This window comes from Arvicola amphibius, chromosome 4, assembly GCF_903992535.2.
Source record: "Arvicola amphibius chromosome 4, mArvAmp1.2, whole genome shotgun sequence".
Taxonomy (NCBI): Eukaryota; Metazoa; Chordata; class Mammalia; order Rodentia; family Cricetidae; genus Arvicola; species Arvicola amphibius.
In genome coordinates, this window is record NC_052050.1 from 2,658,511 (window position 1) to 2,675,104 (window position 16,594).

At 52.6% G+C, this 16,594-nt stretch overlaps 1 protein-coding gene across 1 annotated transcript in view; it reads right to left on the bottom strand.

Annotated features, from left to right (window-relative positions):
• The window catches only part of Ccdc40 (coiled-coil domain containing 40), a 45,659-nt gene extending 41,783 nt beyond the window's left edge, over nt 1-3,876 (bottom strand). Inside the window, exons 1-3 of the mRNA XM_042054820.1 lie at nt 3,848-3,876; nt 2,278-2,347; nt 812-1,489 (exon numbers count right to left, since the gene is read on the bottom strand). Of these exons, the coding sequence (XP_041910754.1) occupies nt 812-1,489; nt 2,278-2,347; nt 3,848-3,876 (777 nt within the window). The remainder of the gene's footprint in view (nt 1-811; nt 1,490-2,277; nt 2,348-3,847) is intronic.
• Nucleotides 3,877-16,594: the final 12,718 nt, after the last annotated feature.

Here is a 16,594-nt window from a genome sequence, read left to right on the forward strand (position 1 = left end):
TTGAGACTAGGTCTCTTTAAGAAGCTCCTGTGGGCTTGGAATTTTAGATCCTCTTGCCTCAGCATTCCCTCTGAGCGCTGTCATTCCCAACTAATTTCAATTTTGATAAAGAAAAATCTAATTCCTCCCCCTTCATTACTAGTGTTTCTAGTGTCCAGGAAATGAGCTTGTGGGCCACCGTGGTCTGTGGCCCCCTTTTCGTTGGGCCACACTGCTTTGGAAGACTAGAGACCTGGATGCCCTCACGTGCAAGGATGGTGGCTACGGAATGTCCCCCGCTTTGCGTCTGGCAGCTTGGATGTGAGCTTTAGGCCCTCTCAGCATTGACCTACATTTGCTAAGAAATTCCTAATAGGGTGTGTTGGAAGGTCTTCTGTCCACTTGAGAAAACCCTCCCATCAGGGTGGCCTCTAGCCAAGTTTGTGGGACATTTTCTTAATTAACTATTGATGTGGGAGGGCTCCGAGCACTGTGGGCCGTTGGTCCCAGAGTTTGTAAGAAACCAACCTAAGCGAGCCGAGAGGAGTGAGCTACAAGCAGGGCTCCTCCTTGGCCTCTGCTTTGGTTTCTGTCTGCAGGCTCCAGCCTTGAGTTCCTGCCCTGATCTGCCTTTAGGATGGGCTATGGTCAGGTTGTAAGCCAAATAAACCCTTTCCTCTCCACGCGGCTTCCGATGATGGTGCTGACCGCAGCAACAGAAGCCCTGACTGAGACGTGCCGATAGTGTGCCTGATTTAAGCTCCGCTCACAGGGTCACGACCCACGCGCGCAGTAAGGGGGGGGGCTTGTACAACGCCCGAGGGGCACTCACCCGTCTCTCCTCTCTTGGTTCCACGGTCTCATATACGCCGGAGCTTTGCTGGGATGTGTCTTCGGGTCTGGTTCTTTCATACAGATAGGCAGCGTTGGCTTCCTCTTCAGTTATTTCCCAGGGACTGATGTCCGAGAAGGTGAAATCGGCAGAGCTGATCCTTCCAGAGAATTCATCCATCTCAGAGAAGGTGTACCCCTCAGATGCATCCTTCCCAGAGGTGTCCAAGTCCCCTGTTGGGGCGGTGCCTTCCGTGGATTCCACTTCTATCTCTGGGATGGCACCTCCGATGGATTCCAGGTTCATTTTTAGGATGGCTTCCCCAATGGCGTCCACGTCCATTTCTGCTATGTTCTCGACACTGGATTCGAGGCCTAGCTCTGGTGTGGCCTTTCCAGCGGGTTGCGCTTCTATCTCTGGGATGGCACCTCCGATGGATTCCAGGTTCATTTTTAGGATGGCTTCCCCAATGGCGTCCACGTCCACTTCTGCTATGTTCTCGACGCTGGATTCGAGGCCGACCCCTTCAGGGATGGCTTCTCTTTTAGCACCGACTTTCTCATCGTCCCCCGCTGCGTCTTTGAGTCTGCCTTCGCCTTCAATGTCCTCTTCAGGGCCCTTGGCGGCATCTCTATCTTCATCAGTTTCTTGGCCACCATTTTCCATTGGTGGTGACGCCTGTTCCAGGGTGGCGAGAAAACCCAGGGCAGAAAATACAATAGTGAGATACTTTAGGGTGACACATCTTCGTACATCCCTCCCCCACCCCCAGGCTCAAGAGATGATGCATTGGGCTTTAATGGAACCTAGTCTAGTTTCTGCAGCCATGTGTGATGAGCATGAACTCTAGAAAATGCAGGGAAGTCTAAAGGTTGGGCTGTGTCGTTATTGATAGCTAACACTCTGGAATGAGGTGTGTCTTAATTATCTTTGTCAACTTGACACAGTCTAGGGTCATCTGAGAAGGGAGTCCCATATCCGACTGGCTTGTCTGGGAGATTGTCTTGATTATGAACGGATGTGGAAGGGCCTAGCACGCGGCAGGCAGCACCATTCCCGGGGTAAATGGTCCTGGGTTGTATAAGAAAGCTACCTGAGCATAAACTTGTGAATGAGCCCACAGGCAGCGTTTCTTCACGCTCCCTGCTATTCTTCCTTGGCTGTGAGTCCCTGGCTAGTCCCCTGGCTAGAAGGGACACTGTACGGCATACTAAGCAGGCCTGGCTTCATTCAGTAAAGAGCCCTGTCCTGGAAGTGTGAGCCAAATAAAGTCTTTCCTCCCCTGAGTTGCTTTTGGTCAGAGTGTTTTATCTGTGCACGTAGGGCCCAGCAGGAAGGAACTACATTTCTCTGCTCCTGAACTGAGTTTGTCAGGGTAAACCATCGTGGCAACATGGACCCTGGCAATCCTGTCTATTTGTCTCCTAGCAAACAGGAGCCCAGATTAACCCTCCAGATGAAGTTACCTCACGGCCTTCAGCATGCGGCTGTTCCTTGTCCTCTTCTGCAGAAGCTTGCTCACCTTCCAGGTGTGACCTGCTTTTAGAGACGGGAAATACTAGCTCACAGACTATCATGCATCTCGGCTACTCGCTGGTATGACCTCCATTTCTCCTCTACCCTGCTGCCAGGGGCCACGGTTTGGTATGAAAATGTCAAACACAGTTATCCTAACATTAAAGAAACAGCATGTGAGGGCTCCCCAGAAAAATCACCTGAGGTATTCAGTTTCTGGGGCAAGGCAGAGAAAGTCTCAGGAGAGAGGATAGAACATGGGTCTCTACCTCAGCTTCTCAACACTGCCATGGTTTGCACCAAAATAATTTGGCTTTTCAAAAACTTACTTAGGGACAGGAGTCTGGACTCCCCAGTGCTCACATAAAAAGCCAGGCATGGTTGCTTGTGTCTGTAACACTAGAGCTAGGAGGGTTTGAGACAGGAGGATTACTGGGGCTTGCTGGCTGCCAGGCTAGCTCCAGGTTCAGCAAGAGACCCTGCCTCAAGGGGATAAAGGTGGAAAGCAATAGATCACAGCACCCAACATCCTTTTCCGACTTCTGCACACACACACACACACACGTACCCCCCCACACCCACCCACACTTCACACCCCCACAAAAACATGCCAGTGAAATATCTAAGATACAAGCTAATCTAACTTTTTTAAAATATCAAACTAATATAGATAGACACTTCATAAACAATAAAAACGCCTGTTACTTCCCCCTCTGCTGCCCATGGCAGCCTCTGTAACAGGCATTTGTGGTGCACCTGCCTTTGTTCAGAATCTTTGCATTTAAATTCTTCCCCAAATTGGAGCTCATTCTATACCTATTGTTTCGTATTTAGCTTGATCGTGTGATATAATGTTTGTATTTCCATGGAGTACCCAGAGACTTAACCTTTAAAAATAGGAAAAAGATCCAGAAGCGTCTAAGCAAACAGAATTACTTAAACTCGCTTCTGTTTTGCACAAAGCCTAAAAGAGAGCTGGCAGCATAATTTTTGGGTGCACTCAGTGCTGAGGATCTGCTTATCTCTCAAGTCCATGATGGGGTGTGTGTCGGCGGGTGGGGGGTGTGTGGGTGGGGGGTGGGGGATCCATTCTTGCAGGAGGGAGGCATGGGTCTGGTCCAATCCCTATCTGAGCCAGTGCTCCTCCCCTCTCCTCCCAACTCCCGCAATACGGGACAGCATCTTATCCCTGCCCTGCTTTGTAGCCTGGTTTACCAAGCACGGTGGTTGCCATGGTTACCGCAGTGTGTGCAGATCTGTATTCCAGGAGAAGCAGAGGCTAGGAGTAGGGAATGGGTTGGGGGTGGGGGCTAGAAAAGGACAAAGGACAGGAGGTGAAAGAAAGAAGGGACCTGGAGGGAGGGTGGGGCCGGAGAGGGTCGGAAAGGTCGTCCAGAAAGTAGGGAGGAGAATGGGAAGGGGTACAGAGGTGAAGGGGAAGGCGCGTGGGGTGGTAGCACCTGCTAGCAGATAGCCAGGGAAAACATCTAGTGGCTCCATTATTCCTCTGGCCAGGCTTACCCGTCAGCCTTGTCCTCCTGCTCCGCCATCTCTCGTTGCTAGGCGACGCCATCAACATCCGGCGAAGTCTGGACCACGCGCTCAAAGACTGCAGGAGGCGGGGCCTGGCTGCGTCCTGCAGTTCTCCTAGAAATACCACGCAAAGCAGTAAAGCACAAAAGTGTGATTTGTTAATCGCCATGTGCCCGAGCCTTTCCCGCCTGGACTTAGTTTCTGTAGAGTGATCACAGTGCTAAAGTACATCCAACTGAACACCTTCGAACCTGATGATGGTCAGGGACTCCGAGGATGGCAGACAGGGTGGGGGTTCTAGGTCCGGGAAACTCTCCTGGCTCTGGCTCTTCCACCTCCAGCCTTGGGGTACTCAGCAACCCTGACCACGGGGTCCTTTCGTTGGCAGAGGAGGGAGGCCCACAGTCCTTTGGTGGGCATCGTTCCTCCTTACTCCCAAATTTGAGAAATAGGAAAGCAGGGGGTGAGCGCGTACGTGGGCACTGGAAAGCTCTGCCTCCCGGATCGAGGGCGCAGGGCTTCCATCCAGGGCAGCGTCCCGGGTACCCGGTGCGCGATGTGACCTGCAGATGCAGCCAGCAGGGAACCACGAATAGGGGCCGTACGGTGCGTGGGGGCGCCCCGGGGTTGGAGACTGGGCGCGGCGTTCCCCGCGGCGCGGACCTGGGCGGGTCCCGGGGCGGAGCGGGGGCGGAGTGAGGGCCGGGCCTCTCCACGTCCCCTCCCCGCCGCGCCTCGCTTTCGGCGGCGGTGGCAGTGGCGGCGGCGGTGGCGGCTCCTGGAACCGGCGCGAGTCCAGCCCCCGCGGCGGGACCCGGGTGGGTATCAGGGTTCGTCTGGGAACATGGTCCGGGGGTTTCGGGGTCCGCTTGGAACTGCGTGGTGGTCCCTGGGTGCGCTGGAATCTGCACGCGCGGGACGCGGGCCTGCAGCGCGGGGGCCCGGGAGGGGCTCGGGGGATAGGCTGGGCGCAGGGCGGGGGCGATGCGGAGGGACCCGGATCTCGCCGGGACGCCCTGGGGACTCCATCCTCGGCGAGTGAGACTCCCTTCTCTGGGAATGGGCTCAGAGACTCCGTCCCTGCCGGTCTGGAGCTGTCGGCCGGGCACTTGCGGTCTTTGTCTGGCTGGCTGGTCTGAGCATGCGAAGAACTTGTGGGGTTCCGGCACTAGCTGACAGAGTCCCCAAAGTGTACCATGCCCTCCTGGGGGCCTGCGCGCTCTTACCGTTCGGAGCAGTAGGGGGGGGATGGCTTGGGCTATTTAAGAGCCCCAAGTCAGAGTCCTCACTTCTTTTTAGCCTGGGCGCTCTCTCTCTCTCTCTCTCTCTCTCTCTCTCTCTCTCTCTCTCTCTCTCTCTCTCTCTCTCTCTCTCCCTCCCCCTCTCCCACTCTCTCTCTCTCACTCTCTCTCTGTCCTTTCCTTCAAAAGAAAGAAAAAAAAATAGGCTAGTAGAAAAAGAAAAAGGGCAATTTAAGATTGCTAAAAATAACCCACGGAACCCTGCCAGAACGAACGCGCGGTGAGAAGTAAAAGCCTGTTCCTCGGAAGTCGGTGTCATATGTTGGCCACAATCTAGTCCAGATTCCGTTCAGAAATAGAAGAATAGAAAAACATCTCTTTCCTCCGTTAAAGTTTGTTTCATGAGCTCTGTCAAGTTCCTTTCTCAGGAAAGAGAGGGGAAACTCCTGTCCCCGTCGCCAAGCATATTGGTGAAAGCGTGGGTGCAAAGACCCGGGGACTAGGGGCTCCACTCTAAATCTCACCGACTGTGTGCAATCTCTTAAACTGTATGCAAGTCCTAGAAAGCCCTCGTTAGAAAAACTGACCTCAGCGCCGGCCGCGAATGTTGAACTTAATCTTGAGAGAACTTTGCAGACAAGGAACCGCTGCGATGCGGCCATGTGGACTCGACCCGCGTTTGTTCCCAGCTGGCTGTTGGGGATGGTTCTCTTGGGCTGAGAGTACTTACTGTTTTGTTTCTTTCTGTCCTTTATGGTAAGTAGAGCCTCAGAGTGTGTAACTGAGAAGTTCTTCCCTGGGAATTGTTTGCTTGTGTGGCAGTTAATAGATAGCAACGCCTGGTTAGCGAATGTGTGGGTTTTTATAGTGCACAAAACAGGCTCGTGAAAGAGCTGTGGTTTCTATTTTTTTTCAAACGTGTTTTTATTATAAATACTTACTGTGTGAGTCTGTGGGCCTATGTGGAGCTCAGAGGACAGCTTGTGAGAGTCAGTTTTGTCCCTTCCACAATGGGAGTCTGCAGGGACTCAAACTCAGGTTGTCAAGTATGGTGGCAATCACCCTTCTCCACAGAACCATCTTACCAACATTTATACCATCCCACCGCGACTTCAAGCCTGTGCAGCTAGGAGAGACCCAGTACAGACTTGGGTGCTGGACGTCCCACCTCCGAAAGTAGAGGCACCCTGTGCCTCTCCCTGTAGTGGCCGGTCCTGCTCTTCATGGGGACATGATCTGCCCATGATTCATTAATAGAAGGAAGCGGGGTGCACCCGTGTCAGCCTTGGCGGCTGGGATGAGTTCCCTGTGGTCTGTAAAGAGTACTCTTCACTTCGGTGCGGTCAGTCTTGAGGGGACAGCCTTTGGGTTGACAGGACGTGCCTGCTACTGTCCCGGCTTTCCGCCCTCCAATTTTGGGTGACACGGTGCAGTGATAAAATCATGGTCTCTGCACTCTGTATAGTGGCTTGGGACTGCCATCCTCGTGCTTGAGAAGGTGAGGCAGGAGAATTTCTGTGAGTTTAAGGCTAGCCTGAACTATGTAGTGAGTTCCAGGCCATCCTGGGGTACATAATAAAGTTTGTCTCAATCGAATCGAGCTAAAACAAACAAACAAACAAACAAAAACAAAACTCACAATGAGCTCCAAAAATAGGCCTGGGTTCAGATATATACCAGTTCCTGGTCTTTGTTTGAGTGTCCAAAACCTCAGTGTGCCACATGCCTGGCATATTTGTGCCTGTCGTTTATATTTTTTGCATTTAACAACATAAATTAAAAACACTGCTTTTCTTTTTCAGTGTTTTTATTATTTTTTATTATTTATTATTTTATTATTATTTTATTATTTTTCAGTGTTTTTATTATTTGAAAATTCCATATACGCATACCCCTCATGTCCCTCCCTTAGACTCACCTTTTATCCCTCTCTCCAACACCTCCCCTTCCAATTTTTCTTTTCTTTTGATAATCCCCTGAATCTAATTAGTGCTGCCCACGTGGGCAGGAGTGTGGGACCACCCAGTGCACCATGGGAAACCTACCAGTGCACAGACATTCAACAATGAGTTCTCCTCCCACAGCTATCAACTGCCAATAGCTCCTCTGTGAGGGGTGGGGCTTGGAGAGCTCCCTCCCCCATGCTGGACAGGCGATTGGCTGGACCCCAGCAGGTCTTCCACAGGTTACCTCTCTGCTGAGGGTTCGTGGGTCCGTTGGCCACGTCAGGTCCAGAGTCAGCATTTCGCAGCGTTCCCGTCCTGAGCCTTGATGCGGGGATGGGGAGTAGAGGGTGGGGTGAGGTAGGGGGTGGTGGGGGTGGTGGTAAAGATGTCCCATTTGGGGCTGAGCACTCCGTCTCCTTATACAACACTTTCCTTATGGGACCCTGCACTGACTGCTGCTCACTGGAGCAGGTCCCGGGTTGCATTGCGTGTGTGCGATGCTTTCTGTTTTGATTCCTTGTGTGGATGGATTATTGGGTGGAAAAATTGATCCAAATCTGCATTTGGTCCTGTGTACTCTGTTTTGTGGCACTAGGGTTGAACGGAGGGCCTCACACGTGCTGGGCAAGCGGTCTGCCTCTGAATCCTTCTGAATGTGAAGGCGACCCTTACATTCCCTGAGTAGCCATGGCAGGCCTTCGACTTGGGATCCTCCTGTCTCAGTCCTCCAGGTAGCTGAGATAAATTCCAGGAGGCTTAGCTACACTCCAGTCTTTTTAACTTGGTGAGGACCGGGTTCCCTCAGGCTGTGCTGTAGAGCAGGGTTAGCCAGGTTACCTGGCAACAGAAATCCTCTCTAAGATTCTAGTTTATCATTCCCTGTGACTGCCATGTTTTTTGTCTTTCACAGGCTGGATTCTCCTCTTGTAAAAAGCTGAAGGTACAGGGGAGGGGCGCTGTTGAGCCCCAGAGGCTCGTGGCAGGAGAAGCTGGTTTTATTGACGTCTGTCATCGTCTACAGGCATTTGATTGCAGTTGTAGGATTCGATGCCGCTGAGATAGCATACGCAGAGGAAAGGAGCCGGCGTCTGTGGAGTACACCTCAGCAGACACACCCAAAGTTATTAAGAGAGGCTGCTGGGAGTTTCCCCCCCCCCCCACTCACTTCAGATGGAGGTACCTTCAGACTACCACCCATTGACTTATGGTTTTTTTTTTTTTTAATTTTTGTTTGGATACGTGAGAACAGAGAGTTTCACCAGAGTTTTAGAGAAAACCCTCAGGGCAGGCGAGCTGCTACCTAGAGAATGAAGGAGAGGGGAAAAGGCCACACCATTTAAGCCAGCACAGCAGCAGGGAACGTGTTTGACAAGCAGTTGCGTGTCAGAGAGGAAGGCTTTCGAGAAAATATAAGGAAGCCCAGGTTGTTGAGAGAGGTGCTCAGAGCGCTAAGGAAGACAAACTTAAGAGAAGGGCCGAAAGAGAGGCCTAAAGCCAGACTTTTCTGACCGGCTAGAAGGTGGGCAGAGTTAGGACACTCACGTGGCAGTGGCCCACAAGCTACTTACCACACTGAAAACATTTTTTTGCCAGGCGGTGGTGGCGCACGCCTCTAATCCCAGCACTTGGGAGGCAGAGGCAGGTGGATCTCTGTGAGTTCAAGGCCAGCCTGGTCTACAGAGCTAGTGCCAGGACAGGCTCCAAGGATATAGAGAAAGCCTATCTCGAAAAACCAAAACAAACAAGCAGAAAACATTTTCTTAACTTACATGTATTTACTCTTTGTATATGGAATGTATGTGGTGTGTGTGTGAGAGAGACAGAGACAGAGAGAGAGGGGGGGGGTAGAGAGAGGGAGAGAGAGGGAGTGAGGTATGTGGTGGGAGAGGTATTTGTGTGGGGTATTGCATGTATGGATATGTGTGTGTGGAGTGTACGTGTGGGATCTGTGTGTCTTGTGTAGGTGTATGTATTATGTTCACGTGTGTGTGCCCGTGTGTGTAGGTGTGTGTATATGTTGATAGGTGTGCAGGTATGTGTGTAGATGTATGTATATATTCACGTGTGTGCCCGTGTGTAGGCGTTTGTAGGTGCGTGTATATGTTTACATGTGTGTAGGTGTATGTTTACGTGTGTGTAGGTGTATGTCCACATGTGTATGCATGTATGTGGGGGCCAGAGGCCAGCCTCAGGAGCCATCCACCTTGTGTTTTTCAGAAGTTTTGGGGTTTTACTATCTCCACCTCCCTAGCACTGGAAATACAAGTGTGTCTCGGCTTTTACATGGGTGTTGGGGATCACACTCAGGTCCTGAGGCTCATGGGCAGACACCCTGCCTACTGAGCATCTTCCCAACCCCTCACAATTCACTCTTTGTAAGTATTTGGGGTGCCATCAATATCGTTTTTTCCATGATTGGAATATTGTTATGTGGTTCCTTAGCTTCTGTTTCGCAGACAGTGAGAGCATCATTTACAGGTGCAAATCAGCTAGCCTGGTCTGCGCTGCTTGTGGACTCCTGGCTAGCCTGGTCTCCACTGCTTATGGACTCCCAGCTTGCTCATGGACTCCCTGGCTCACTTTGCATCTTGCCAACTTAAGCTTGGTTGTCCCCTCTTTTAGAGCTTGGCACGTCACCAAGCTCCCTTTCTCTTCCTGGCCCGATTTCCCTTGTTCTGTGGGAGAAATAGGATGTTTATGTTTGTGGTGCAGGGGACACAAGAGCAGCTGGCTTCTCCATGGAGGCCCAGGCTTTGGAGTTTTCCCGAGAGAGGCTGTGTCAGCTGAAGGAAGAAGATGGCAGCTCCAGGGCCTCTGTGTCCCTCCAGTCCTGCTAACTGGCATGCCAGTGTCGAAAGACTTTTCCTTTGTGGCCAACGGTCTGGGCTCCAGCAGCAAAGTTAACTCCTAAACCTCAGCTCTTCCTTTGGGATACAAGTCAGCCATCTTGTTCTCACAGGGAAATCCTGTGGCCTCCTGCAGGGGTTCCGTGGGCTGCAAGCGCATTCTCTTCTGCTTTGATGCCAGGCCCAGAGTTAAATGTAGCCTAGGGACAAGTCATGCCAACTGCCGGGAGCTCACCTGAGTGATGGGACCAAAGGCTCTCCCACAAGGACCCAGGTTGGTTGTCCGCTGTGTTGATCTCACTCTCTGATCTGGAAAGCTGGCTCTCCCAGAGATGGTGAGGACATGTCAGGCTTGGGAAAGCCAACAGGAAGATAAGGGGAGCCAAAGCCTCTGCTCAGGTGAGCTGTGGCAGATGCCGAGGGAGGAAATGATCCCTGTTTGCGTGTGCCCAGCTTGTGTTTAATAAAGGCACCATTCATCCCAGGCTTTATTGTCAGGGCCTTGAGGGAAAAGCAGATGAACCGGTTCCTACCAGGTGACCTGAGCCCAAGGCTTTCTGTCCCTGAGCGGTCTGTCAGTGACAGAGCCAGGGGAGTGACCAGCTGTGGGCTACATCCATTGACACGGTGCCCTCAGCATTTTGTAGCCCCTTAACTGTCCTTCCTCAAGGCAGTGGGCAGAGGTCACACGTGGGCAGTTGTGCAATGCTTGCTGGCTTGCACCAGTCAGCCCCAGATCCAGGATGGCCCGAGCTGACACAGGAAACCATGGTCACCCCCCTCTCCTGATGGGTGCAGACCACCCCATTACTTTGGTTTTCCTAAGACGTTTCCAGGAGAGGCTTTTGTTTATCTTCCCAGGGAACTGATGGAGCCCTATCTACCCAGACAGGAAACCAAGGTTTTAGACGGAAGACGTTCCGAGTCAGCCAGTCCTCGGGCCCATGAACATGAACATGGTGGCTGTGTGTGTGTGGGGGGGGGTGTCCCCACTGCTCTCAGGAGACATCAGGTCTGGGTCAAGGCTTCAGGGCAATTGCTCAGTGTGAATTCTGGGAAGCTGATGAGTGTTGAAGATCCCGCCTCCTGAGCTGTCAGTCAGGGTTCTTGGCCCCGCCTCCTGAGCTGTCAGTCAGCCGTGCATGGGGTTCTTGACCCAGTGAGGCTGGCAGATGAACGGACTCTAAATATATCCCGTCCCGACATGTGGCCCGTGTGATGTTAAGTCATTTCCAGGAGGATTAAAGTTGCATGTCAAGTATTGTGTGTGTGTGTGTGTGTGTGTGTGTGTGTGTGTGTGTGCATGTTGGCATATAGCATATTGCAGCCAGAGAGTGGCATAGGTCTCTTCCTTGACTGCTGTCCAGCTCTCCATGGAGTCGGGATCTCTCATTTGAACCCAGAGCTCACAGATTAGGCTAGTTTACCTAGCCAGCCTGCTGTGGGGATTGGGATCTCAAGCTCCAGTGTGATGGGATGGATGGCCGGCAGGTCACTGTGTCCGCCTGCTTTCTCATGAGACTTCATGCTTCTCAGCCAGCCGCCACCCCCAGTCCAGGCACCTTTTAACTAACTCTGAAGCTAACTGCACTTGTTTTTATTCCCACATACTCCCCCCTGGGAGCTGTCATAGCAGGGAGCCCATGTTTCTCTGCGGGGTTCCTAGGGAGGAGGGACTCAGGGGGGTTTTGTGAAGCTGGTGTGTCTGTCTCTGAGGCAGGGAAGTCATGCTGTTCTTTTCTTCCCAACTGCACAGTTGTTCCATTTGCAAAAGACTCCGCCTAGCTGGCACTGGTGACCTAGAACGGCACAGGTGTGGCGGGGGTGGGGTGGGGTGGGGGCAGTCACAAGTGGAAAACAGCCTGTGTTTCCGTACCGTGCCTTTTAAAAACCACCAGCCGCGGCTGTTTGCCTGGAAGCCCAAGCTGGCATGTGTCTGGACCTGGCTTGCCTCCATCTCTGGTTCTTTGTGCCAGCCACGAGGCTGGCGTTGCTGTCCCCTTCATCAGTGGAAGCAAGGTGTTAGGACACCTCAGAGGGTGGTAGGTGCTGCTCAGAGGGAACCTGGAGATGTCTGGCACATGGGCGTGTGATCTAAAACCAGCGGTACTGACATGGGGACAAGCACTTTAAAGTATAGATATCAGCGGAATGTATTCGGGAGGCAGAGTGCTCATGGCTGTGAAGGATCTGCCTTGAATCTCTGTGAGTTCGAGGCCAGACTGATCTGTATAACAAGTTCCAGGCTACCCAGGGCTTGCATAATACGACCCTATCTCAATTAACCAAGCAGCCAACCAATCCATCAATACTGGGGACTGGGAAGGTGGCTCAATGGTCAAGTGCTTGCTAGGCAACCATTTGGACTCCAGAATCCTCCTGAAAGCTGAGTGTGGTAGCCACCTCTGTGATCCCAGCGTTCCTGCAGAGAAAGGGGAGACAGAGACGGGAATTCCCGAAGCTCTGGGCTGCCTAACCTGAGTCTGCTGCAGTGAGCGAGAGCCTGTGTCACCAACAAGGAAGGAGGTGAAGACCTAATACCCGAGGTTTTCCTCTGAGCTCCTCAGTCGTACAGTGGCATGTGCCCACCCACCCCACACATCCATACATGCATGTGCACAAGTGTGTGTGCCTGACACCCTTTCTGGAGTCTGCTGGTCTTTGTTCCCTTCTGACCTCAGAGCACATCAGGCCCCTAAGGTCAATGCTCTGAGCTACTATGCTCCAAGGTCAGGTGCATTAAATCTAGAGACATCTGGAGGGTCTCCCCACAGACTGCTCAGGCCATTGGTGACTGCTCAGGAACTCAGTGTTGCTCTCTTGGTGGCGGTGATCTGCTTTGCCCTGCCTCTAGCGACTGCCTGGGGGCTTCATCCACACACGGGATCTACACACAGAGCTCCCCACATGGGATCCAAACACAGAGTTCCACAATGAGATTCACACGAAACTCTACACACAGGATCCACACACAGAGCTCCCCACATGGGATCCACTCATAGAACTTCACACATGGAATCCACACACGGAGCTCCACATGCAGGATCCCCTCCCCACACAGAGCTCCACATACGGGATCCACACATGGAGCTCCACCTCTGCATCTCTGCAGCCTGGCAGTCTCTACTTTCCTTGCTAACAAAACAAACAGAACAGTATGTTCCCTTTGTTTGATTTCTGTTTCGATAAAGACTGTGACTAAAAGCAAGTTTGCAAGGAAAGGGTTAGTTTCCACATCATGGCTTGTCGTGGGAGGAAGGGTTTGGCTTACATGTCCACATCACGGTTCGTCACGGAAGGAAGCTGGAGCAGGGACTGAAGCAGAAGCCATGGAGGAATGCTTCTTACTGGCTTGCTCCTCATGGCTTACTCGGCCATTCAAAACCACCTGCCCACAGTGAGCTGGGCCTCCTCATCGTTCAGCAATCGAGAAAATGCCCTACAGACTAACCTACAGGTCAGTCTGACAGAGGCGTTTTCTCTTGGGGCTCCTCTTCCCAGATAACTCTAGCTGTTTGTGTCAAGCTGACAAAAAAAAAAAATCAAACCAACCAAACAAAAATGGTGCATAGACTTCTGTTTGTGATTGTGAGTACACATGTGTGTTTGTGTGTGCACACGTGTGTGTGTAAATTCTTCTGTGTGCATATGCTTGCCTGTGCGTTTGCATTGGGAGCCTAGAAATCAGTGTTGGGTGTCTACCGCTATTGTCTTTAAAAGTCACGTATGAGTATTGTGTGTGTGACGTTTCGCATGCACGCTTTATACACAAGATGCCTTTTGCCTGTCACTCGCATGTGCTTAGCTGTGGGAAGTTCCAGTTGTCATGTCACATGTGTAGGGAGAGGATTTTGGATGTGGGGGTTTTGAATTGGGGTTGTTGGTTCTGTTGCTGGAACGGTGTAGCCTTTTTGGATTGGCAGCTTTCACAGCGAAAGACCCGGAAGGCTCCGTCATGCATTTCAGTTCTTTTGCTGAGTGGCACTCCCTTGGTGGGATCTGAGTTTGTCTACTTAACTCTTCTTCGTTCTGGTTGAATAGAGCGAGGTACTGTGAGGGCCATGTTCAGGCTTCCGGTGTGGCAGACTGCGTAAATGTCATCTTTGTACGTGCGTGCACAGTGCATGGGTGTTCACGTGTGAGGGCGCAGGTCCTGTGGCACACATGTGGCCATCAGAGGGCAGCCTCCAGTGTTGGTCTTGCCTTCCACTCGGTGAGGCAGGCTATCTCCTGTATCTGTAGCATTGCACATCCCAGGTTGTGCCTGAACTAAGAATTCTGGAAGGTTCTGTCTCTCATCCTCTTAAAATGAGTTTCAGGGTCTGGATGCAGGGCGTCAGGATTGGGCAACAAACACCTTTACCCGCTGAGCCTTCGCCCAGGTCTAAACTATGTATATATGTTTAGAACAATTTTAGGTTTATGGAAAAGTCAGGACATCCAGGAAGAACTGCTTGCACTTGTATAAAACCCCTGACCATGCTCACAATTTTTGTTGTTGTTTTTAATAGTACATTAGGTAACAGAATTTACTACTTTACGGTTTCTGAGCTTAAGTCTCAGGTGCTAAGCATGCTCTCAGGGTTGAGTGACCACTACAGCATTGGCCGTGTGCTGGAGCCCGAGTCCCACCTGCTCCCTCACTTGCTTCTCCCTCCCTGCATCTGTTCCTTGCTGGGATCCCTTCCAGCCAGCTCCCAGCCTCTCCCGTAGGCTCAGCGCAGGTGCCAGGCCCCAATAGGCCTTTCTGCCCCTGCTTAGCCTCCTCTCTGCTTTTCTGCCTTTGGGCCATGTGGACTGTGTGGAGCCCCTGGCATTGCCCTCTTGCAATGACCTCACTTCTAACTTCCTTGGGGACTTGGTGCTTTTGTTGGGGACTGCCTGTGGATCTTCCAGCACACATGGAAGTTGGGACACATGCTAGGTGAAAGAGCACAATGTCCAACCTGGATTCTGGAGGTATAATGAGAGGCTGCTGGTCTGCCGCCACGTTCTTTCCCTGCTGCCACCTGGCAGGCTTCCCCATGACAATGGGATAAGAGGCCGGTGCTCAGGATGCTGGTGGAGCCTGTAGGCTGGCTGGTTCAGGCTAGTGGACTAGGGAGAGGAGGGATTGGGGCTGTATCAAAACAACTCTCTACCCTTAGGTTCTACGATGACAGTAAAGGCAAGTGGGCGGAAGGGCCACTTGACTCCCAGCTCCTGAGGTCCCCGAGAGCAGCTGCTGCTCAGTAGGGAGCAGCCACATCCTAAAGGACTTGGTGGGGAGCCAGGGTTACTTGACCTTGCCTTCCAAGGGGTCGATTCAATTACTGACTGGGTCCTGGCTTTCCCTGAGGGCCTCCAGACCACAGGTGTCTCGAATCCTCAGGAGACCAAAGCTGCTCTCCCTCTGCACCTGCTTCCTTGAATGCATCGAGGAGCCCGTGATGCTACAGACTAGCCTCTGTCTGGTCCTTGGCTTGGGAGTGGACACACCAAGGGACAATAGAGGATAGATATCCAGCCAAGTCCTGGTTATGGAACAGGCAGGGTTTGCTATGATCTGGACAGTAGGGACTGTGGCCAGAAGCCAGAGCTGGCCAAGGCATTGTGGGATGCAGCTGTTCAGCTGCCCCAGCACCCTACAGAGCTAGGGAACAACCCAGGAATGCCTGCTCTGAAAACCCAGTGCTGCCTGGGCACAGATAAGCACTGGGCTGCTGGGGGTGCCGGGAGACTTCTGCAGCTTGGAGCCACCCAGCCCCCATTCTTCACGCTGATAGTGTCAGCAAGCACAAGCACGTCGAGACCGAGTTGGAAACCTGAGCAGCTGACTTGTCATTATTTGTGCAGCTGGAGAATGGAGCAGAGCTGGTCATAGCTCTGGAGGGTGTGGCACGCAGCGCATGTGTGTGTGTGTGTGCCTCTGGTATATGCGGCCTGTGTTCTCCCGTATCTGTGCCTTGAAGCTCCCTGCAGACAGCTAGAGGTTGGAAAGCCCCGCCTGCAGCATTGATGGTGGACTGCCATTCTCCTTTCTGGACTGGCCCCAGAGTGCTGCTGACCACCCCGGCTGCTGAGTTTTGCCTCTCCCTGCTCAGCTCTCATTCCCTGAGGGTTCTGGGATTCTTTTCCATCCTTCCGTCAATTTACCCCAGTTGGGACTCAGGGTGGGTTATGGGCCCTGAACAGGAAGCCATTGTCAGCAGAGCCAGCACCCGCATCAGGACCCAGGCCTCTGCTGGCTGGCGTGCATCCCACTAGCTCTCCTCGCCACAAGGTGGCGGGTGTGGCAGCCACGACGGAGCAGGGAGCTGTGGTGTGAGCAAGAGAGCAAGCCCCACCTCAGCCCCTCCCCTGTCCCTGGGCCTGCAGGCAGCTCTGGCCCTTGGCTGGACAGGGAAGAGCCCTGGGATGGACCTCAGTCACCTCTCACAGCCGCAAAAGCAGGGCACATGCCTGGGGTTCCCTGGTGAATTCACGGGCACCGTGTGCCTCTGGAAGGCTACTTGCTGGAGGTTTACCCTCAAGGCCTCAGAAACAAGCTGTGGTTTCGTGGGCCCAGAACTGCCAGGCACCAGAGGTGAAGGTCCAGATGCCATGTCAGCCAGTGTCGGGTGAGAACATCTGGGGTCTGGGCAGCGGTCCCTAACCAAGTCCTGCTGCTTGTCACTGGAGGTTGGGCTGTCTGTTGTCATGCACTTCATTCCTGGTGCTGTC